The 22,005-nt window shown below is 35.7% G+C and overlaps 2 protein-coding genes across 2 annotated transcripts; both read left to right on the top strand.

The window, feature by feature from the left end:
- Positions 1–252: 252 nt before the first annotated feature.
- On the top strand, positions 253–18,307 carry Tmc (Transmembrane channel-like). The gene is made up of 12 exons (XM_088030325.1): positions 253–420; positions 2,639–2,780; positions 4,455–4,638; positions 4,688–4,934; positions 4,982–5,170; positions 14,573–14,802; positions 14,853–15,044; positions 15,216–15,464; positions 15,776–15,845; positions 15,898–17,238; positions 17,295–17,511; positions 17,557–18,307. Exons 1-12 carry the CDS (start codon positions 313–315, stop codon positions 18,246–18,248), a joined length of 3,861 nt encoding a protein of 1,286 aa, XP_087886451.1. The 5' UTR covers positions 253–312; the 3' UTR covers positions 18,249–18,307.
- On the top strand, positions 5,195–7,525 carry LOC148179757 (pancreatic lipase-related protein 2-like). The gene is made up of 4 exons (XM_088030326.1): positions 5,195–5,450; positions 5,567–5,715; positions 6,652–7,098; positions 7,158–7,525. Exons 1-4 carry the CDS (start codon positions 5,287–5,289, stop codon positions 7,430–7,432), a joined length of 1,035 nt encoding a protein of 344 aa, XP_087886452.1. The 5' UTR covers positions 5,195–5,286; the 3' UTR covers positions 7,433–7,525.
- Positions 18,308–22,005: the final 3,698 nt, after the last annotated feature.

The following is a 22,005-nucleotide window of genomic DNA, read 5'->3' as shown; positions in this document are numbered from 1 at the left end:
TTGCAAATTCGGGGGAAATTCAAGAGTTCTGTTTAAGCATTCTTTTGTGTTGGGCGTAATTAAACGAGTGGCGATTAGCATAAGTAATCATCATTGCTGGATCATATATCACAGTTGTAGGAGCGTTCTATGCAAACAGCATGGATTAGTAGAGGACGGGGGTGGCGACAATGTAGATGTCCAGGTAATGCGCAAGGTGTGGTAGGAATAGATAAACCGGTCATGTCAACATACGTGAATATATCACATTGTACACAGTAACATCTGCAACTTAATTTGTCATCAAAACGTGTAAAGTTAGTATCGTTCAAAATGGAGAGCAACTTCAAAGAGTCGGAAAAGATCACACCAACTGGGATACTCCGGACGGAATCGGGGAAGTCCAGACGAGCGTCGATTGATTTCAAGTTTCTTAACCAGGTAAGAGATTTCAATTTTTCGCGAAACGAAGAGATTGTGAAAATGCGAGAAGTCACACATTTACATTTCAAAGGAAACGGGGGATTTACACTCGGCTTTATTAAATTTGAAACGCTGAACGTTATGAAATTAAAACTGATTATTTTCATACGGTACGGTTTTAAAACTCTCGACTGTCAATGTCCGCGGATAAAACTTAAAGCACTCTAAACAATTCTGCATAAAATGTGAATTTCATCTGCATGGAGATTGAATTTAGAACGAGTTTTTAATAAAACTTCTAGACGACGCGCATCGGAAGAAGTCGATACAAATAGATACCGCTCATTCTGTTTTAGCTCGCTATCTAAAACAGTTTTCCCATCACTTGAGCGCCTCCACCGTAACGAAAAGCTTTTAACGAAAATTTTGTTAAAGACCGTTCGCATCAACAGCATTCACGTGTTATCAGTTTGGCTTAATGATCGGAAGCGGTCTAATGTGCCCTGTCTACACAATTCATCATCAAGTGTCAACTTCACTCGACCTTCCTTTAGCATGTAAACACAATTCAAACGAACACTTGCAAAAACTTGCGCCGGTAATAAATTACTAATTTTTTATGATACGGTGCTCTTGAAATCCTGAAGTTTTTATCGCTGTAAATATGGAAATTCACGCATTATTATTTGCAAGGGGAATTTAAGCATTTTCGAACGCGTAATTCTGGTCATGCATCAGTCTCAAAGTTCGATGAAAGTGGGCGAAATGTTGGTGTTTCAACAACAAGACACACCTACTCTGTCAATTAAGGGGAGATGAAAAAAGCAGTGTTTGGAGTAAAAAATTAATAATGTAAAATTAGTTTGGTGCACGGTTGGGGCCACTCCCACACATATTGTTACATAGGAATGATGATTATTAATGGGAAAAATAGCGTGTTTTTGCTTTGTTGTAAAATTACAGAAAGCACGAAAATGCGTTTTCATTGTCAGTGTAATTCTGGTTATTAAACAAAAGCCTTGAATGGAGTGATTAGCTTGATTTTTAAATTGATTTAGTCCGAAGAGAAAAGAGTGGAAATTTTGGAATTTAAATCTTTTAGATAAAAGTGTACAAATCCTTGAGTTTGAGAGTCTTTGTGTTCTACAGATCCTTTCGCAGATGCTTGCGATTCTTTAGGTTTCAAAATTTTGTAAATTGCTAGCTAAAAGTGCATTTACAATTGATTTGAGTTTCATTTTGATTCCTAAATAGCAGATTACCATTAGTTCGAAAATATAAGAAAATTGCCCGGCGCATCCACCATTTTCAGACACAAACCCACACTGTATAATCGTACGAATTTTCCTTTTTCCCCGTACTTGATTTCCATATTCACCACAGCGAAATGAATTATACTCTAATTACCCCATTATCGTGTAACTAGATAACATTAATCACATTTTCGCGACTGTCACGCTTCCGACAATATCAATTTGATAAGCGTCATTAAGTCTAACAGCCTTTTTCCGTCTGCGTCCTTCACCACCTATGCCATCTAGTTTTTATTAAAGTAATCTTCTCGCAGATCTTGATTCCAAGGGCTTTGTACATCACTTAATTGGATTAAGCCAACAGAACATACATTTAGAAGTATTAGGTCTTGTCAGCTTTGTGTTTCATTCTGTTCATCAATACGATAATCACGTTGTCATATCACATGGACTGACATCCGCTGAAATGGATGAAAACTCTATCGATTTCGAGGCGAATTGAACATTGTTAAAGAGAGTTTTTTGCTGGGAATGTTCATCACGCCATCATATTTACTAAAACAAAGAATCGTCGCATCGATAAAGTGTAAATCTTAATGATTCAGTGTCAAGATTTAGAGGCTCTTATCCAAATTAGCTAAAACCTGCCGAAAATAAATGACCCCCTTTTTATTAAACTCTTTTCCATCTCTGTTTCCCCCGCCTGGACAAGCCCAGATTAGACCGCGCCACTTTGAAGTTGAAAAGAATCAGGATGGTGTTTATAAGGTGTGGTCAAGATTGAATAAATGCGTGCTACGAATGTTTTCCAGTATTTTGATTAAATTATAACCCTTTTCATTTTCGCCCCGCTACACTAATATATCTCAGATCGAACCCTCGAGCAAGAATTCGCATTTTCATACTGCTCATCCAACAGAACGTTTGTCTCGGTGTTTGCTCAAGGTTTGCGTGTAATTGTGTTTGTATTGTTTTAAATTTAGGGTGAACCTACATCTCCACAGCCTTCAGTGGACAGATTCTCGGTTACATTCGCGGAAGATTCGGTTAAAAGTGATCTCGCCAAGTGCAACTACGGCGTGCCCTTCTCGAAGATGGAAAAAGTTCGTTTTCCGGAAGGTCCAGGTAAAATGAAATCGTGATGAAGTTTCGGCCAAGTTTTAGGCGTGGAAACACAATTAACGAAATTGTTTCCCTCATCTATTATGCATTTAACTGGGAAATTTAAAGCCGAAGTTAAACATAACTGGGCTTGTTGACACTGGACGTTTGCTCTAGGAAGTGATTATTCCAGAAGTGTGAAAAATCTGTGGACGAGCTCGATCTTTCATATTGAATTCAAGCTGCGGATATCCAGGGATTTTAATTTTTTGGTTCAATGATTTTATTACGAAGCTCTCGAAAACTTGGTTAGTTTTTATATTCGTGTTAATTGGATCTTCGTGGCTTCCTATTAAATTAGGGTGGAAGTTTAAATTAGAAAACTGATTGGAAACTTTACGTGTTAACAGAAGGACGTGAGGAAATTTATTTCAGGATTTTTTAATAAATACGCAGCGATCCGAAAACTCATATTCAAATGCTTTAAATTCATGAAATGTGATATTTTCTGATACACTATTTTATCTGTAAACTAGAAAGACCTAAATATTTCGAGGCTCCAATTAATTAATGATCTTAAATCTTTGGTAAAAAAATTGAAATTTTGCTTAAATATTCAGTTTCCGAGCAAATGTTCTTCTTCTTGTAAATGTCATCTAACTAAGCACAACAAAAAAAAAATAAAAATTTACAAAACATGATTAAATTAAATTTGTAAAAGCAAAATAGGCATTTAATTTATGTAAATAATTGAGAAAAATGTTTCTAGGATTTACAGAATGCAGAAAAATAAATAAAATATTTGGTTTGGTGTTTCTAAATAAAATTTCAAAATTACAGTAGAATTCTTTCTCATTTTGCAAAATCGGTTTTCCACACTTAAATATGAGAAAATTTTAAAAGAATTTTACCAGAATCTGAATTAATGTTAATAAATATTAATAAAATTTAAATGTACAAAAAAATTGTAAACATTAGCTGCAATTTTATTTGATCTAACACTGCAAAAAAATACGAATTTTACAAACATTTTTGGTTTGATGTTTTATAAAAGTTCCACATAGAATGAAAATTTTCAGATTTGTGAAAAAAAAACAATTTTTAAGTATATTTCATTTTTGTCGGCCCAGAAACGATACAATTTTCAGGGATTTTTACAAATAATTTAAAATATGCTTCATAAATATTCAGATTTGAGTAAATTTCCTATTTTTTAAGTACATTTTTTATCTCTCTAAGCCCAAAATCAAGAAAAACAAAATTCTTTCAAAACTAAATGTTTATAAACGTCACAAAAATATAAAATTTGTAAAAATTGGCTCCTTTACTCCAAAAATGGAGATTTACTTACATTTTATTGATCTAAACCCAGACTTTTTTTTTAAATTTACAGAAATAAGGAAAAAAAAATTCACAAAATTTTTAGTTTGTTACTCCATAATAAAAATCTCCAGTTTTGTGAAAAATGGCAATTTTCAAGTAGGACGCTTCGTCTCTAAGCCCAGAAACGCGAAATATTCCAAGGATTCACAGAATTAAGGAAAATACGAATTTTCCATTAAATAAAATCCCGAGAAAACGCGATGTTTAACATTATTATGTTTAAAGAAAAGATGAAAATATTTTAATAACGTCTTTCCACACATTCCCCAGCTAAAATTAATCGTAGTTTTTCTCAAAAAATGAATAACATTACAGACGCGGATAAAATCGAAGATTCCGACGAGGAGGACTATTCAGCAAGTGTGAACGCAATAATTCAACGGCGTGCATCTTCAAGAAAGTCCCGTCGTCGCAGCAGCCGCCGGGCCAGTTCACCCTTCAGCCCCGATATTTTATTAGGCCGTAGACGCTCATCGGTTTTTACCACCAGTTCCGGAGAGTGGGTTTCAATTAGCATCTCTCGAAAACCCTCTTAATTTAATTTCCAGCACTGTGATAACAATGGACGACAACATTGGCGTCGTAACCCAAGAAGAAATCTCCGAAAACATCAAACTCCACAAAGAAGTTTTAAGTAACGTAAAAATGCAACCGTGGAACATGCGAAAGAAACTCAAGTTGGTCGTACAAGCAAAAAGTTACATAAAAAAACACGAAGGTGCTCTTCAGGAGAGGTTGGCTCAAAGTCGGTCCACTAGGGACATGTTGGCGAGATGGAACATTTATCTTAGAAAAGTGAGTCGTTGGAGTGTTAAAGGTGATTTAAAACGGGAAGTTTCCAGAAGTGGCAACGCTACCGACGCGAGTTGGCCAATTTGTCCAATTGGCTGGTACCTTGGGAGCTGAAGATAAAGGAGATTGAGTCGCACTTCGGGTCGGTGGTCGCTTCGTATTTTATTTTCTTGAGGTGGTTATTTTGGGTTAATCTAGTCCTGGGAGTCGTCCTGATTTCTTTCGTCGCCGTGCCAGAGGTTAGTTTAGTAATGTGATTTTGAAACTTTCCTTCCCCTGTATTTACCTAGAAATATGTTCAATAACACTGTGGCGAAATCGGTTACAACGCAATGTCAATTTTCGCTTAGTAAGTATGCTGGCGCAGATCGGATTACGCGAAATGTGGTTTAAAATCTCTCTGTTAGTGTGCTATACGGGCAGAATTAGTGGAGTGTTGTATCCCATTAGGAACAATTACCGAGAAGCTATTACCTACACGCCTCCAGAAGACGAGGTGTCTTTTCATTTCTACCACGTGTAAGTATTTTTTTTGTGTTCGAATCGATACTGGAGCTCTAAAATGATGAATGAGACACCAATGCGACACCAGGATTGGAGTAATCTACTTATACAAGATATATTATACTTCACAGAAGCGACTTATCAAAGGATGACCAGCTTTTTATTGGTGATCTCCAATCGATCTGGAGCTCACGATTTAATCCGACATTGCAGACTAAAATGATTATCCACGGATGGACCCATGGAAAAGACGTTCCATGGTTGGTTGAAATGAGAGAAGGTAAGCTTTTCTTTGTGATGCACCGATGTTGCTGTGTCACCACTTTACCGACCTTCACATTTAAAGATGCAATTAGGTCCTTATATTGCTTCACCGATGTTAAGCTTGACCCGTTTTGCGTTAGTCTTAATTACGTGTAACGTTGTTAGCAGGACTGGATCCTCATCACTGCATTTGCCACATGCGAATTAAATTTACAACATGTTAATTTAGCAACTACGCAATTTTAACGCAGGAATTAACTTGGCGCGTGTTTAGTTAATTTGACTACAATAAAGAGTTTTTGCGCTCGAGGCTAAAACAAATATCTGCTTTATTTGGCACGAGTGCTACTTTTATTACTCATATCTCTTCTCTAAACGAATAAAATTATATTGAAAAAGGCTTTCTTTCGATGTGTCAGCTTCTAATCTATGAATATGGGCCCCGCCTAAACGGGCAAAAGTTTTCATACAATAAACTAGTCTTGTAAAAAATTAAAGAGGTCGTGTTCTCCGAAACTTCGTTGCCTAAGCTTCATTTTTAGTAGTTTTGTATGTTTGCATGCTTTCATCTAGAAGAGAGAATTTCTGAGCAAGATGCGAGTGTTACAGGGTAATTATTTATTTAACGATATGTATGAGAAGCCGGCTCAGTTTACAAATTTTGATGTTTCTACTGTTGAAATAATAATAGCAGTTTCGTGTTTCTAGTTTTATTGTAAATAATTTATAGAGGCCATAATTTTAGCACAGTCTGGGTAATTTACTACGCGTAAAGTCCAGAACATTTGCTTGAAATTGATGAAGTTTCCTTTAAGACTATTAAATAATCTCTATAAAAACGTGAAATTAGACATTTCGTAACTCAAATATTCGCTGTAATAAACTTGTCATAAAATAACGTGGCCTCCATTATTACACACCTCGATGTTATCAACAAATCCTGCTTTTGCAGTTATGGCAAACACGAATTTGTGGAACATAATAGTAGTGGATTGGGCGCCCTTATCCCACGCTATCTACACTGAAGCCCGAATCCACGCTAACGTCGTTGGTAGACAACTAACTCGTTTCTGCATGTTCCTCGCTGAATCAACCGGCATCAACATGTCATCAATTCACATGATAGGTCACAGCATGGGAGCACAAATTGCTGCATTCGCAGGCCACAAACTCCAAATCGAAATGAATCAAACAATCGACAGGATATCAGGACTTGATCCCGCATCTCCCTTATTCGAATGGCCTCATATAGAATCCCTGGAAGAAATCCTTGATCCCGGAGATGCTTCGTTTGTTGATGTAATCCATACGAATGGAAAGCATCTGGGGATTATTTATCCGGCAGGACACGTGGATTATTATCCCAATGGTGGGCAGCACCAGCCCGGATGCGGATTTTGTAAGTAAACGAAAGAAAATCACAGTTTTATTACTGGCGGGTATAAATTTCTCTCACAGGGGTTTGCAGTCACTTGCGGTCATGTGAATTCTGGACAGCTTCCGTAAAGAAACCTGATTTATTCAAAGCTTATTCCTTCCAGTCTTGGGATGAATACTTGGCAGGAAACACAGATGCACTGTTTCATATACCGATGGGAATCGCTGCCAATCCGAATTTGCCTTTCGGTTCGTACTTTTTGGAAACCACCGACGAGGAAAAAGCCTTTCTCAACACTACGACGACTCTGTTCGACAGTTTTCTCAGGAGGAAGAAGCGGCAGCGAAAAAATTAACTGTCCCCGTAAAAACCAATTTAACTTTTATAATAAATTTTTTTGTGTTAAAACGAATCTGTTTGAAATACAAAACGGTAAAATTGAAAACCACTCAAATTTCGGTCAACGTATGGTCGACCATCGACATCAAAATTAAAACACCTCGGAAAAATAAGAATTGAAACATATTTATCGATTAACTCGGAAATTGTATAACGCAAGTTTACTCCAAAAAGTAAGCGAGATATCAACCTCAGAACTTTGACATAGTTATATTCGTGCATTTTTTCCAAAAAATTCGAAATTTTGACTTTTGGAAAAACCAAGAACGATTTCTTAACTAAAAAATCGCGAGAAAAACGATGGCGCAAACCGCATCTCAATATCTAAAATAGTTTCTGAGATAACGAGTTGTTTTGAACCTTCAAAAATTTGGCCCTCTGGCAACAACCCAAAAATTCAAACGGCCATAACTCAGTTATTTGCGTAAAATGAGACCCAAATTTGTTGAATCTGTTTAATAAATAAACGAGGCATTGGCCAAAAACTGTTTTGATATAGTATATTGTATAACAAGTGCTGAAAATGGAAGATTTCACACGAGTTTTGCAGAATTGAGCCACGAGCCGTAGGCGAGTGGCTTAAGCAAACGAGTGTGAAATCGAATTTTCAACACGTGTTGTACACGATATTTTTCCAATGACCACAAAAATCGCAGAGTTAATATTTATTTTTTTAATTAAAGTTTATGGTTTATGCTCTTCCACTTGCTAATAACGGTGCAAAAACACGTCAAGTTATCTCTGGTCAAGTTAAAACTTAAAATGTCATTCGGCAGAGCCCCTTGCCGCGGACAAAATAATTATGCCGTTGCGCCGAAAGTTGGATACCGATAATGCCCGATCTGCGTCAACCTGTGTGCAATATAAAAACACACAGTTGTCGGCCAATCAGAGATCGCAAATTTTTCATTGCATACGGGTATGCGCTTCGTTCATCTTCGCACTGAAATTGTTTGCAATTTTAAATTTTCACTACGAGAAAACTGTATGAAATGTGGCATATTTTATAGTGGTCGTCGGAAAACGTCATTTTGAGGTGATTTTTAATCAATGTTTGAGATCTATCGGACAAATAGTTTACAAGCTATGGCCAAAAATTAAAAAAAAAATGAAAAATTTTCATCGTTTGAGTCGCACTATCGAATTTTGGGCATTTAAGCACTTGTTCTAACGTAAAATGAGCCGAGAAAAACGATGGCGCAAACCGCATCTCAATATCTCTAATAGTTTCCGAGATATTTAACTTTGAAAATTGGGAAAAATGAGAAAAAATGAAAATCAACTATCCGAAATTTTGATCGGCCATAACTCAGTTATTTGGTGTCAGATCTGAATTTAAATCCCAGATTTGGAATCTGCGTAAAATTCTGCGTTCACTGATGTATAATAACTCAAGTTTACTCTAAAAAATAAGTGAAATATCGATATGAGAAATTTGGTATAGTTTTAATAATGAATTTTCGCGAAAATTTGCAAATTTCGACTATTGGAAAATCTAAAAACGGTTTCTTATGTAAAAAATCGCGAGAAAAACGATGCCGCAAACCGCATTCCAATATCTGGTATAGTTTCCGAGATATCGAACATGAATTGTTTCGACCTTCGAAAATTTGACCCTCTGGCGACAACCCAAAATTTAAAACGGCCATAACTCGGTTATTTATTGACAAATTTTAAAAAATTATCATATTTTTGGATTCAGCGTAAAATTCTGCGTAAAATAAGACACAAATTTGTTGAGTTTGCTTAATAAATAAACGAGGTATTGGCCAAAAACTGTTTTGAAAACAACCTTTTAAGGTGAAATTCAATTAATGTTTTCAAAATGAAAATGACGTTTAATAGCATTGAATTATACATCAGTCGAAAGAGGAGCTTAAAATCTATCTACTGGCCAAATTTGAGATCTATAGGCCAAATGGTTTGCGAGTTATGGCCAAAAACTAAAAAAAATGAAAAATTTTCATCGTTTGAATCGCAATTTTTTTTCGCGAAAAATCGACTATCGAATTTTGGGCATTTAAGCACTTTTTCTAACGTAAAATGAGCCGAGAAAAACGATGGCGCAAACCGCATCTCAATACCTCTAATAGTTTCCGAGATATTTAACTTTGAAAATTGGGAAAAATGAGAAAAAATGAAAATCAACTATCCGAAATTTTGATCGGCCATAACTCAGTTATTTGGTGTCAGATCTGAATTTAAATTCCAGATTTGGAATCTGCGTAAAATTCTGCGTTCACTGATGTATAATAACTCAAGTTTACTCTAAAAAATAAGCGAAATATCGATATGAGAAATTTGGTATAGTTTTAATCATGAATTTTCGCGAAAATTTGCAAATTTCGACTATTGAAAAATCTAAAAACGATTTCTTATGTAAAAAATCGCGAGAAAAACGATGCCGCAAACCGCATTCCAATATCTGGTATAGTTTCCGAGATATCGAACATGAATTGTTTCGAACCTTCGAAAATTTGACCCTCTGGCGACAACCCAAAATTTAAGACGGCCATAACTCGGTTATTTATTGACAAATTTTAAAAAATTATCATATTTTTGGATTCAGCGTAGAATTCTGCGTAAAATGAGACCCAAATTTGTTGAGTTTGCTTAATAAATAAACGAGGTATTGGCCAAAAACTGTTTTGAAAACATCATTTTAGGGTGAAATTCAATTAATGTTTTCAAAATGAAAATGACGTTTAATAGCATTGAGTTATACATCAGTCGAAAGAGGAGCTTAAAATCTATCTACTGGCCAAATTTGAGATCTATAGGCCAAATGGTTTGCGAGTTATGGCCAAAAACTAAAAAAAATGAAAAATTTTTATCGTTTGAGTCGCAATTTTTTTTCGCAAAAAATTGACTATCAAATTTTGGGCTTTTAAGCACTTTTTCTAACGTAAAATGAGCCGAGAAAAACGATGGCGCAAACCGCATCTCAATACCTCTAATAGTTTCCGAGATATTTAACTTTGAAAATTGGGAAAAATGAGAAAAAATGAAAATCAACTATCCGAAATTTTGATCGGCCAAAACTCAGTTATTTGTTGTCGGATCTGAATTTAAATCCCAGATTTGGAATCTGCGGAAAATTCTGCGTTCACTGATGTATAATAACTCAAGTTTACTCAAAAAAGTAAGCGAGATATCGATATGAGAAATTTGGTCTAGTTTTAATCATGAATTTTCGCGAAAATTTGCAAATTTCGACTATTGGAAAATCTAAAAACGATTTCTTATGTAAAAAATCGCGAGAAAAACGATGCCGCAAACCGCATTCCAATATCTGGAATAGTTTCCGAGATATCGAGCATGAATTGTTTCGAACCTTCGAAAATTTGACCCTCTGGCGACAACCCAATATTTCAAACGGCCATAACTCAGTTATTTGTTGACGAAAATTCAAAAATCATTATATTTTTGGATTCAGCGTAAAATTCTGCGTAAAATGAGACCCAAATTTGTTGAGTTTGCTTAATAAATTAACGAGGTATTGGCCAAAAACTATTTTGAAAACATCATTTTAGGGTGATTTTCAATCAATGTTTTCAAAATGAAAATGACGTTTAATAGCATTGAATTATACATTAGTCGAAAGAGGAGCTTAAAATCTATCTACTGGCCAAATTTGAAATCTATTGGACAAATGGTTTGCGAGTTATGGCCAAAAATTAAAAAAAAAGAAAAATTTTCATCGTTTGAGTCGCAATTTTTTTTCGCGAAAAATCGACTATCAAATTTTGGGCTTTTAAGCACTTTTTCTAACGTAAAATGAGCCGAGAAAAACGATGGCGCAAACCGCATCTCAATACCTCTAATAGTTTCCGAGATATTTAACTTTGAAAATTGGGAAAAATGAGAAAAAATGAAAATCAACTATCCGAAATTTTGATCGGCCAAAACTCAGTTATTTGTTGTCGGATCTGAATTTAAATTCCAGATTTGGAATCTGCGGAAAATTCTGCGTTCACTGATGTATAATAACTCAAGTTTACTCAAAAAAGTAAGCGAGATATCGATATGAGAAATTTGGTCTAGTTTTAATCATGAATTTTCGCGAAAATTTGCAAATTTCGACTATTGGAAAATCTAAAAACGATTTCTTATGTAAAAAATCGCGAGAAAAACGATGCCGCAAACCGCATTCCAATATCTGGAATAGTTTCCGAGATATCGAGCATGAATTGTTTCGAACCTTCGAAAATTTGACCCTCTGGCGACAACCCAAAATTTCAAACGGCCATAACTCAGTTATTTGTTGACGAAAATTCAAAAATCATTATATTTTTGGATTCAGCGTAAAATTCTGCGTAAAATGAGACCCAAATTTGTTGAGTTTGCTTAATAAATTAACGAGGTATTGGCCAAAAACTATTTTGAAAACATCATTTTAGGGTGATTTTCAATCAATGTTTTCAAAATGAAAATGACGTTTAATAGCATTGAATTATACATTAGTCGAAAGAGGAGCTTAAAATCTATCTACTGGCCAAATTTGAAATCTATAGGACAAATGGTTTGCGAGTTATGGCCAAAAATTAAAAAAAAGAAAAATTTTCATCGTTTGAGTCGCAATTTTTTTTCGCGAAAAATCGACTATCAAATTTTGGGCTTTTAAGCACTTTTTCTAACGTAAAATGAGCCGAGAAAAACGATGGCGCAAACCGCATCTCAATATCTCTAATAGTTTCCGAGATATTTAACTTTGAAAATTGGGAAAAATGAGAAAAAATGAAAATCAACTATCCGAAATTTTGATCGGCCATAACTCAGTTATTTGGTGTCAGATCTGAATTTAAATTCCAGATTTGGAATCTGCGTAAAATTCTGCGTTCACTGATGTATAATAACTCAAGTTTACTCTAAAAAATAAGCGAAATATCGATATGAGAAATTTGGTATAGTTTTAATCATGAATTTTCGCGAAAATTTGCAAATTTCGACTATTGAAAAATCTAAAAACGATTTCTTATGTAAAAAATCGCGAGAAAAACGATGCCGCAAACCGCATTCCAATATCTGGTATAGTTTCCGAGATATCGAACATGAATTGTTTCGAACCTTCGAAAATTTGACCCTCTGGCGACAACCCAAAATTTAAAACGGCCATAACTCGGTTATTTATTGACAAATTTTAAAAAATTATCATATTTTTGGATTCAGCGTAGAATTCTGCGTAAAATGAGACCCAAATTTGTTGAGTTTGCTTAATAAATAAACGAGGTATTGGCCAAAAACTGTTTTGAAAACATCATTTTAGGGTGAAATTCAATTAATGTTTTCAAAATGAAAATGACGTTTAATAGCATTGAGTTATACATCAGTCGAAAGAGGAGCTTAAAATCTATCTACTGGCCAAATTTGAGATCTATAGGCCAAATGGTTTGCGAGTTATGGCCAAAAACTAAAAAAAATGAAAAATTTTTATCGTTTGAGTCGCAATTTTTTTTTCGCAAAAAATTGACTATCAAATTTTGGGCTTTTAAGCACTTTTTCTAACGTAAAATGAGCCGAGAAAAACGATGGCGCAAACCGCATCTCAATATCTCTAATAGTTTCCGAGATATTTAACTTTGAAAATTGGGAAACATGAGAAAAAATGAAAATCAACTATCCGAAACTTTGATCGGCCATAACTCAGTTATTTGTTGCCGGATCTGAATTTAAATCCCAGATTTGGAATCTGCGTAAAATTCTGCGTTCACTGATGTATAATAACTCAAGTTTCCTCAAAAAATTAAGCGAGATATCGATATGAGAAATTTGGTAGGTATAGTTTTAATCATGAATTTTCGCGAAAATTTGCAAATTTCGACTATTGGAAAATCTAAAAACGATTTCTTATGTAAAAAATCGCGAGAAAAACGATGCCGCAAACCGCATTCCAATATCTGGAATAGTTTCCGAGATATCGAGCATGAATTGTTTCGAACCTTCGAAAATTTGACCCTCTGGCGACAACTCAAAATTTAAAACGGCCATAACTCGGTTATTTATTTACAAATTTTAAAAAATTATACTATTTTTGGATTCAGCGTAAAGTTCTGCGTAAAATGAGATCCAAATTTGTTGAGTTTGCTTAATAAATAAACGAGGTATTGGCCAAAAACTGTTTTGAAAACATCATTTTAGGGTGATTTTCAATCAATGTTTTCAAAATGAAAACGACGTTTAATAGCTTTGAATTATACATCAGTCGAAAGAGGAGCTCGAAATCTATCTACTGGTCAAATTTGAGATCGATCGGGCAAATGGTTTGCGAGTTATAGCCAAAAATTAAAAAAAAAATGAAAAATGTTCATCGTTTGAGTCGCAATTTTTTTTCGCGAAAAATCGACTATCGAATTTTGGGCTTTTAAGCACTTTTTCTAACGTAAAATGAGCCGAGGAAAACGATGGCGCCAACCGCATTTCAATATCTGTAGTAGTTTCCAAGATACTTTAAAAATTAGGAAAAATTAGGAAAAATGAAAATCAACTATCAGAAACTTTGATCGGCCATAACTCAGTTATTTGTTGTCGGATCTGAATTTAAATCCTAGATTTGGAATCTGTGCAAAATTCTGCGTAAAGTGACATAAAAATGCAAATTTGTTCCAAAAGTAAACAAGATATGGACTTTAACAAAACAAAAGTTTAACTAACTTTTATCAAGAAGTTCTATTCGACAAAATCAAATTTTCAACTTTTGGAAAATGCAAGAGCGATTTTTTAGCTAAAAAACGAAACGTCTGCGTGTTTATGTTGACCACGGATAATATTTTCTTTTCCGTCACACCGCAGCGTAAAATGTGTTGCCAGACATTCATAACTTCCCATTATCTTTCATAAAATGCAACGATTTAAAAGAACGTGCGGTCCATTCATAAGCCGGCACATCCTCTGCAATTCTTTTAAAGACTGAAAATAAATTCTGAGCGAAAAGATATGAAATATTTTATTTGCCAGCACGTCTTTACGGTCTGTTTAAAAATGGATTTACCCTCCTTCAAACGCATAAATTCGTAAATGCTGGAATATTTATAGCTTTGCAGAACAATTTTTTTGTAAATTACGCATTCGACACCGATTATAAAAGAGTCCTTTCCAGATGTTGACTGCTGTTCCCGACGAGCGTAAGCACATTTTGAAAGAAGAGAAGTACAACTCCACCAACTTTCAAACTTTGTGGGATTTTGAAGGAGTTTTCAAGTATTCTTCGCTTTTCTACGGTTGGTACACCCACAAAGAGACGAAAAAGAGCTTCTATCAGATGCCCTTTGCCTATTTTATAACTGGGTTGGTTGCGTACGCGTACAGCTTCTTTGCCACTTTGAGAAAGTTTGTATTGAAAATACGGCGATTTATATTCAGTGATGTGGAACTTGCAGGATGGCGGAAAACTCTCGTATGTCCAAACTCTCAGAAAAAGATGATGAATGCATTTTCTCCTGGAAACTCTTCACGGCTTGGGATTACATGATTGGGAACGCGGAAACTGCGCACAATAGAATCGCTTCGATTGTCGTCGGATTTAAGGAGGCTTTACTGGAAGAGGCCGAGAAGATGAGGGAATCCAGAAAGTAACGCTCTTTTAAATAAACAACAAATTAATTGAAAACATAGAAAAACGGGACGCGTCTTGCAGTTCTTTGTTAACTTTAACGAGTTTCCATTGTTATAATAAAAGCAACGAACGTCATTTGTACATCCTTTGTATACTTTTTATCATTAAAACGAATAATTTCTTGCAGTTGGAAGATCACAGGATGTAGGATCCTCGTAAACACGGCTGTGTTAGGTCTTTTGATTTTCTCAGCCTTCGCTGTTGTTGTGGTTGTGAAAAGATCGAAAGAACCTGAAGCTAAAAGCAGCGTCTGGCGGAGCAACGAAATTACTTTTGTCATGACATTTATCTCAATTTCTTTCCCGATGATCTTCGACGGATTAGGGTTTTTTGAACAGTATCATCCTAGAAAACAATTAGTTCTGCAACTAGCGAGGTAATTTCAATGTTATTTTTAATCTGCACAAAATATCAAAGCTTTGACACGCTGGAACTAAACAGAAATGTTTGCTTTTGTGACACTGCACAATTAAAGTGCGTTTAATTTAAATAGCGCCGATAACATGGCGTTTTGGTTGTTGATTACACAACTAATTAATGGATAGCTTAACTGTCCGCATCGGATTTTTAGCAGTTTAAAACTTATTGGTCTTGGATGTATATTTGGTTGCCTATATTCACCGCTCTTTTCGCAATTTCCATAAAAACGCACAAATTCTCTCCAAGTTAATCGGTAACTTATTTAAGGATTATGGTTCTGAATCTCCTCAACTTGTACTCTCTGATTTTCGCGCTTTTCGACAAGATCGACGGCATGGTAACATGAATAGACCTCCTCTCGGCACGTAAACGTCTTTTTAATGTTGCAGACACGAGAGCTGGAGGCTTTGACCAACTTGACAACTTCAAACACGAGCCTTCAAGCTCACTCAGCGGAAACGCAATGCCGAGACATTTGCAATATTTCTGAAACCAATACTCTTCAAGCGTTGAGTTTAATAGCGGCCGTTGCTACCAATGTCTCAACTACATTGTATCCGATTCTGCAAAAATCTTTTGATAAATCCACGTTTGCTTATGAGGACGATATTTCGCCTTCATTTCCTGAGACGTGGAGCTTTTCTGCTGATTTCACAAGTACGGAAAGCACTACTAACAATTTTTTTTCTACGTTGGAAACGACGACCAGTGAAGATGATTATTTCTACGATGAGAACAACAATGTTCCGTCGTACAATAAAAAAATCAGTACTTTTCATCCGAGTTCGAACTCTGAAGATTATTATTACGAAGACGTTGAAGGTCCGTCAACGAAAAATCTTGCGCGTAACAGTATTGTGCAAAAGGACCTTCCTTCTTCGAATCCTCAAACATTTAGACCATTGCAAACCATCGCAACAACAGAACAAGCAGTTACCACAGCATCTAAGAGAAACAAAACTGAAAAAATGCGATGCACAAGAGTTTGTCTTCCTGAGGACACCTTGCCAACTGCAGCATCGACAGCCATAAACGAAACAAGTCTAAACTATACCACGAGACGAAAACTCCGAAATTTATGCTGGGAAACCATGTTCGGCCAAGAGCTGCTCAAACTAACAGTGATGGACTTAGTCATGACAATTGTGTCAACCCTAGCGATGGACTTCCTTCGTGGGATTTTTGTCCGAGTGATGAACCCCTGCTGGTGCTGGGATTTGGAGAAAAAGTTCCCTCAATACGCAGACTTCAAAGTCGCAGAGAATATTTTGCATTTGGTCAACAACCAAGGAATGGTTTGGATGGGAATGTTTTTCTCTCCAGGACTTCTGGTACTGAACATCGGGAAACTCTTCATAATGATGTACTTTAGAGCATGGATCGTGTTAACCTGCAACGTACCACACGAAGTGATTTTTCGAGCCTCCAGATCTAACAATTTCTACTACGCTCTTCTACTGATGATGTTATTTTTGTGTGTTCTTCCGGTCGGGTACGCCATCGTTCGGATTCGACCGTCCGGAAACTGCGGACCGTTTTCGAATTACCAGCGCATCTTCCACATCCTCACCAAGACCATCAAAAGAAACGTACCGAAGATTGTACAAGACGTTCTTGATTACATAGCGTCACCTGGAATCATTATTCCTCTGCTGCTTCTTTTGATACTCATCATCTACTACCTCGTGTCTCTAACGGGTGCTCTACGAGAAGCCAACAATGATCTCAAGGTATTTCCGACCATGGCAAACAAGGTCGTTTGACTCCAAAATTTTCCGTCTTTTAGGTTCAATTGCGGCGAGAACGCACTGAAGAAAGACGAAAAATGTTTCAACTCGCCGACAAGAGGAGAAAAATAACCATGGGAGGTTCCGGGGACTTTTCCAACACTCCTTTTGGTAAATGGAAGAGTCTCTTCAAAAATGTGCCCAACGCTGGCAAGAGTTTCGATGACACGACACCCAGCAACAACGAAGCAAAGCCTGAAGGAACGAAATCAAAAGGTAATCTCTACAGAATGTCTCCAAAAATAATCATCTGACTTGCAGATATCTTCTCGTTGATTAAACGGGCGATGGGTAAGCCCTCAATTTCCGAGCCCGAACAAGACACTCCAAATCAGGACGAAGGAACGGACACCGAACAGCACGAATCCTTACCAGAAGACTTGGTCAGTATCAAAGAAACCAAACAGGCGCAATCCCCGAAGCTGTCGTCTGGCAGCTTCGAGTACCACATGAATCTCCTCCAGAAGCGCAACAGCCAAAAGAGTATAAGCGAGTCAAGCGACCGGAACAAATCTAAACGAGAAATGAGGCAAGATTCCAGTTCTTCGGTGTGGTCGGAAAATATCCCCGTCATCACCATTAGCAAAACAGAGAGCGCCGAGTGTTTGGATGTCGTTCCTGAGATGACCAAAACTGACCAAGTGGTGGCGAAGTTCAAGCCCAAAATAAAATGTGCTCTAACCAAGCAAAGCACGGAGGTCGATGAAGATGTTATTTGCTACTTTAGCAAGGATTTGGATCTAAAACCCATGGAAGAGAAAGACAGTAGTGCTGTTTCTGAATCGTCTGAAGACACAGCACGTGAGAGCAGCACTGACACGGTTTTGATGGTGAAGTCTGCAGATTCGACGATAAAAGAGGAGACGAAGAATGATAACGCCACTGAAATTTCATCCGCAAATGGAAGTAATACTGAATCTAGCGCCGACTACAATGACATCACTTCTTTGTAAAAGCTGTCGTTAATTATTGCTTGTTTATTTCTGCAATAAAGATGGTTATAATCGGATAAGTCATATTTAACGAGTTCAACTAATGGAGCTCGGAGTTTCAACACAGGAAAAAATCTATTTGTGATAAAGACAACCAAAATTTGTGACCTGCAACCTCACATTATCGGAGTCGTTGAACTTAACTGGATTTCTACTGTAATTCTATGATCTAATTTTAACACTAATGTTGTGTCAGTTCTCTTATTAAATGTCATCATTAGTTCATGCAGAATGTTAATCGCTTTAGCTGTTTGAATAAATTTTGCAACATTGATGGTAACATGGTGATTCAATGAAGCTAAAGTTGTCTTTATTGTGACCGTTATCGTTGTCTTTTGGAGGAAATCCATGCGGAAGTGCGATAAAGTATCAACGAGCATCCGCAAACATTTTTGTTCTATCAATAGCGTAAAATGTAGAGGTTTTCATGTCGATTCGGGGAAACAAACTTGAAAGCATTCTGTGGAGATAAACGTGAGTGCGGCAGAAATTTCCACTTAAGCTACTCTGAGATTAGAAAATCCAGTGGTCGTTTTAATGTAACCGCAACCACAGCATCCGTAGAATCAATGCAAATATGGTTCTCACCGGTAATGCAACAGACAAAAGAAAAAGAAAAGGATCAACTAGTCGCTATATAATTCTGACAATTGATCATCAAATAGTGTCAAATAAATCAACTTTTATTACCCTCAATTACACACCTGCTTGTATCCATGAATGAGCGCTCAGGTACTTGTATTCATTATTTTCTTTTTCTCTTTTGTATTGTGAAGAACATAGGCTCGACAAATATAGCTCGTTTAAGCGGCAATCGATGTTTAACATCGGCTTTGATTTGTTTTTTTTTGAGGAAACATGGACATAAAATGTTTTCATCTTTGTAATTGGTTACACATTTGCTTTTACTTTATAACTCGATTTAGTCCGTGAAGCTATCAATTTATATGTTCAAAAGGGAATATAAACATTATGTGGTAGATGTATTTTCATGTCGTCATAAATACGAATACAATAGCCGGATTGAAATTCTACGTGATCTTGCAAGGCGGATTTTCGTCAATTTAAGGAGGTTTATTGCTAAATATGCAACGAGTGGTATAATTTTGGATTTTCTGGGAAGACTGTGTATGCCACTATTCTTTATTATTGGTTCTTTTGTTTCATCAAATTCCTGGCATTTTTAGATTTTGTCACTTCGAATTTTCGAAATCTCTAGAGTTTTTAGATGTTTCGGATTTTCCATCTTTTCGATTTTTTCAGATTCACATTTTTAGCCATTATTATTTTCTATTTCATTTTTCGCCTTCTAGTAGAATTGTGTTTTTGAGATTCTTGTAAAATGCAGTAGTTGTGGAAATATCCACTCAGCTTATTTATAAAATATGAAGACTGGCACAATTCGCACCATGAAAAACATCTTACATGCAAAAGTTAACGCTCTTTATCTATAACAATCCCATAAATATTAATGTAGCAACTCTTGGATCTAATCTAGTAATAGATTCATGCTGTAACGGCATTATTGCTTTTTTCCACCTCCCATAGATCATAAAATCATTTCAAGACATTCTTCTGGCTGTCTCTGTATGGTCTCTGAACCGGTCGATATAATTCCAAATGAGTGATACAAAGTAAATTAAAACAGCTACAAAATTAGATGATTAAAAAACCTCGGTGGAAGATGAAAGCTCAACTGCTGTACATCCAATTAACTTTTATTGTTGTTAATATTTAATGAGTAATTTAATCACAAATTACTTTCATAGGTGTAACGCGATAAAATAAGTTCATTACTTTAATAATAAACAGAATGTGCAGTTCTTGCTGCTGCAGATGTTCGAGAAAAACTTGCTTTCATGGTATTAATACTACAAATTTTCTGACTTTTTGTAAACAACACTTCGAAATTAACATCTTGTTTGTATGCACAATTCTTTTTGTTTGGGACACCTGTCGACAGACCCACGGCGGAATCTTAATCTGTTGTATGGCTCAAATTTTAATGATGCAAAGCGATAATAAATTTGTTTGTTTATAAGGTGATAAAGTTTTTTTTCAGGGATTACCTATGCGAATTTATTCGAATAAATTAGTGTCAATTAATAACTGTGTGTTTTGGATGATATAGAGACGTGGAATGGACCCAGTATTAAGTCATTTCCCATTTTGCTTTGCATCCCACTCCCACAATAAATTTTTATGGAAGTAATTATGAGCGATTTCCAGACGCACCCATAAAATCTATTTAAAGAGCACCTGTACACAAGACATGACTTTCATATGAGAATAGAACCGGCCACGTGTTTTCCCAGACTAATTAATCCCACTAGTAATCTGTCGACGGATTCGGAGACCGCCATAGCTCAAGGCTGAAGTCTCAACACGGACCCTATTCTAAACTGGCGTAATAACCAGTAGCCTTTACTTTTATTCTTGTTAACTCCAGAAGAGTACGACTTCATTTGTTAGAACCCTAGGCAGCTTTCAGTTTTGGTTAACTCCTCAAAATAACGTTCTTCCGGAACATGATGGAATATTATTCTCTCGCTAACAGACACTTCGTCTTATTACTTGAACCTGTCGAAGCGTCGTAATCTAAATTGTGAACAAATTATCGCTGCAATCCTGCAATCAATAACCATTTCTTTTGAGAGATGGGGAGTTTATCAGATGAGCCGTGCAGTTTACTAACGAGTTTTTTACTTTATGTCCATTTTAATTCTTCGAGTGTTATCGATGGATGCAGGAGATTGTTCTCTCTTCCGAAGCTTCGTTTTCTGCTAATAAAATGTTTCGCATTTTGGATGTTATAATGTGACTTTAATCCCCTGAAAATTTTTCATAAACAAGATTTAGTTTGTCTTCACAATTTTATTTGTAAACAGAATTATCTGATTTCAAAAGACTAGAGATAGTGTAATGACAAGTTAATTACATTGCGATAAAAATGAATCTTCGAAATTTGGAGATTGACTGCCTCAGTGGTTTACCTTTAAACCTGAGAGTCACTGAAACTCAAAGATACAAAAAAAAATGTAGAAAATCCACAGAATTAAAAAATGAAAAAAGTCAAATAAAATAAAAGATTTCAATATGCAAAAATTGCTGAAAATTTTTAAAAAATACCCAGGAAGCTTGGAAAGCTTTGAGCATTCATAGAAAATACAAAATGTAAGAAATAAAAATAATGTAAAAAATAAAAAAATATAAAATCTGACTGATTTTGAAGCGAATCCTGGAAAATCCACAAAGATCACCATAACAGTAGTACATAAAAAAAAAACGAGAAAATGATACACCAAATAAAAAAGACAAAAATCCAGAAAATTTAACAGAACTAAAAAAAATTTACAATTCCATATGATCCCAGAAAATCTAAAGAATCCAAGGCAATAAAAGTACAAAAATAGAAAATGATCAAAAGGCAGCGCAACGGAAATTGAAAACTCTAAAAAATAGAGAAGCTGAAGAGACCAAAAAACTAATGAGTTTTGTTTCTTAGAAACAGTCATCAACTGAAACCAAAGGTCAATGTATGCTCAGTTGAACAAATAGAATTTCAGAAGATGAGGCAGTGAAAACGAAACAAAATAAAACAAACAATTTTTTATAATATAATTCGATTTTGGTTGAAAATATTTACTTGTTTATCTGTGTACATAAGTTGTAACACTGTCTTTGTAATATAAACAACGTGACCCATTAAACGAAGAGA

This window comes from Gnatocerus cornutus, chromosome 2, assembly GCF_029298725.1.
Source record: "Gnatocerus cornutus isolate USDA-ARS CGAHR chromosome 2, icGnaCorn1.1, whole genome shotgun sequence".
Classification (NCBI taxonomy): Eukaryota; Metazoa; Arthropoda; class Insecta; order Coleoptera; family Tenebrionidae; genus Gnatocerus; species Gnatocerus cornutus.
The sequence above is the reverse complement of the archived record's forward strand: the minus strand, read 5'-3'. Positions and strand labels throughout refer to the sequence as shown.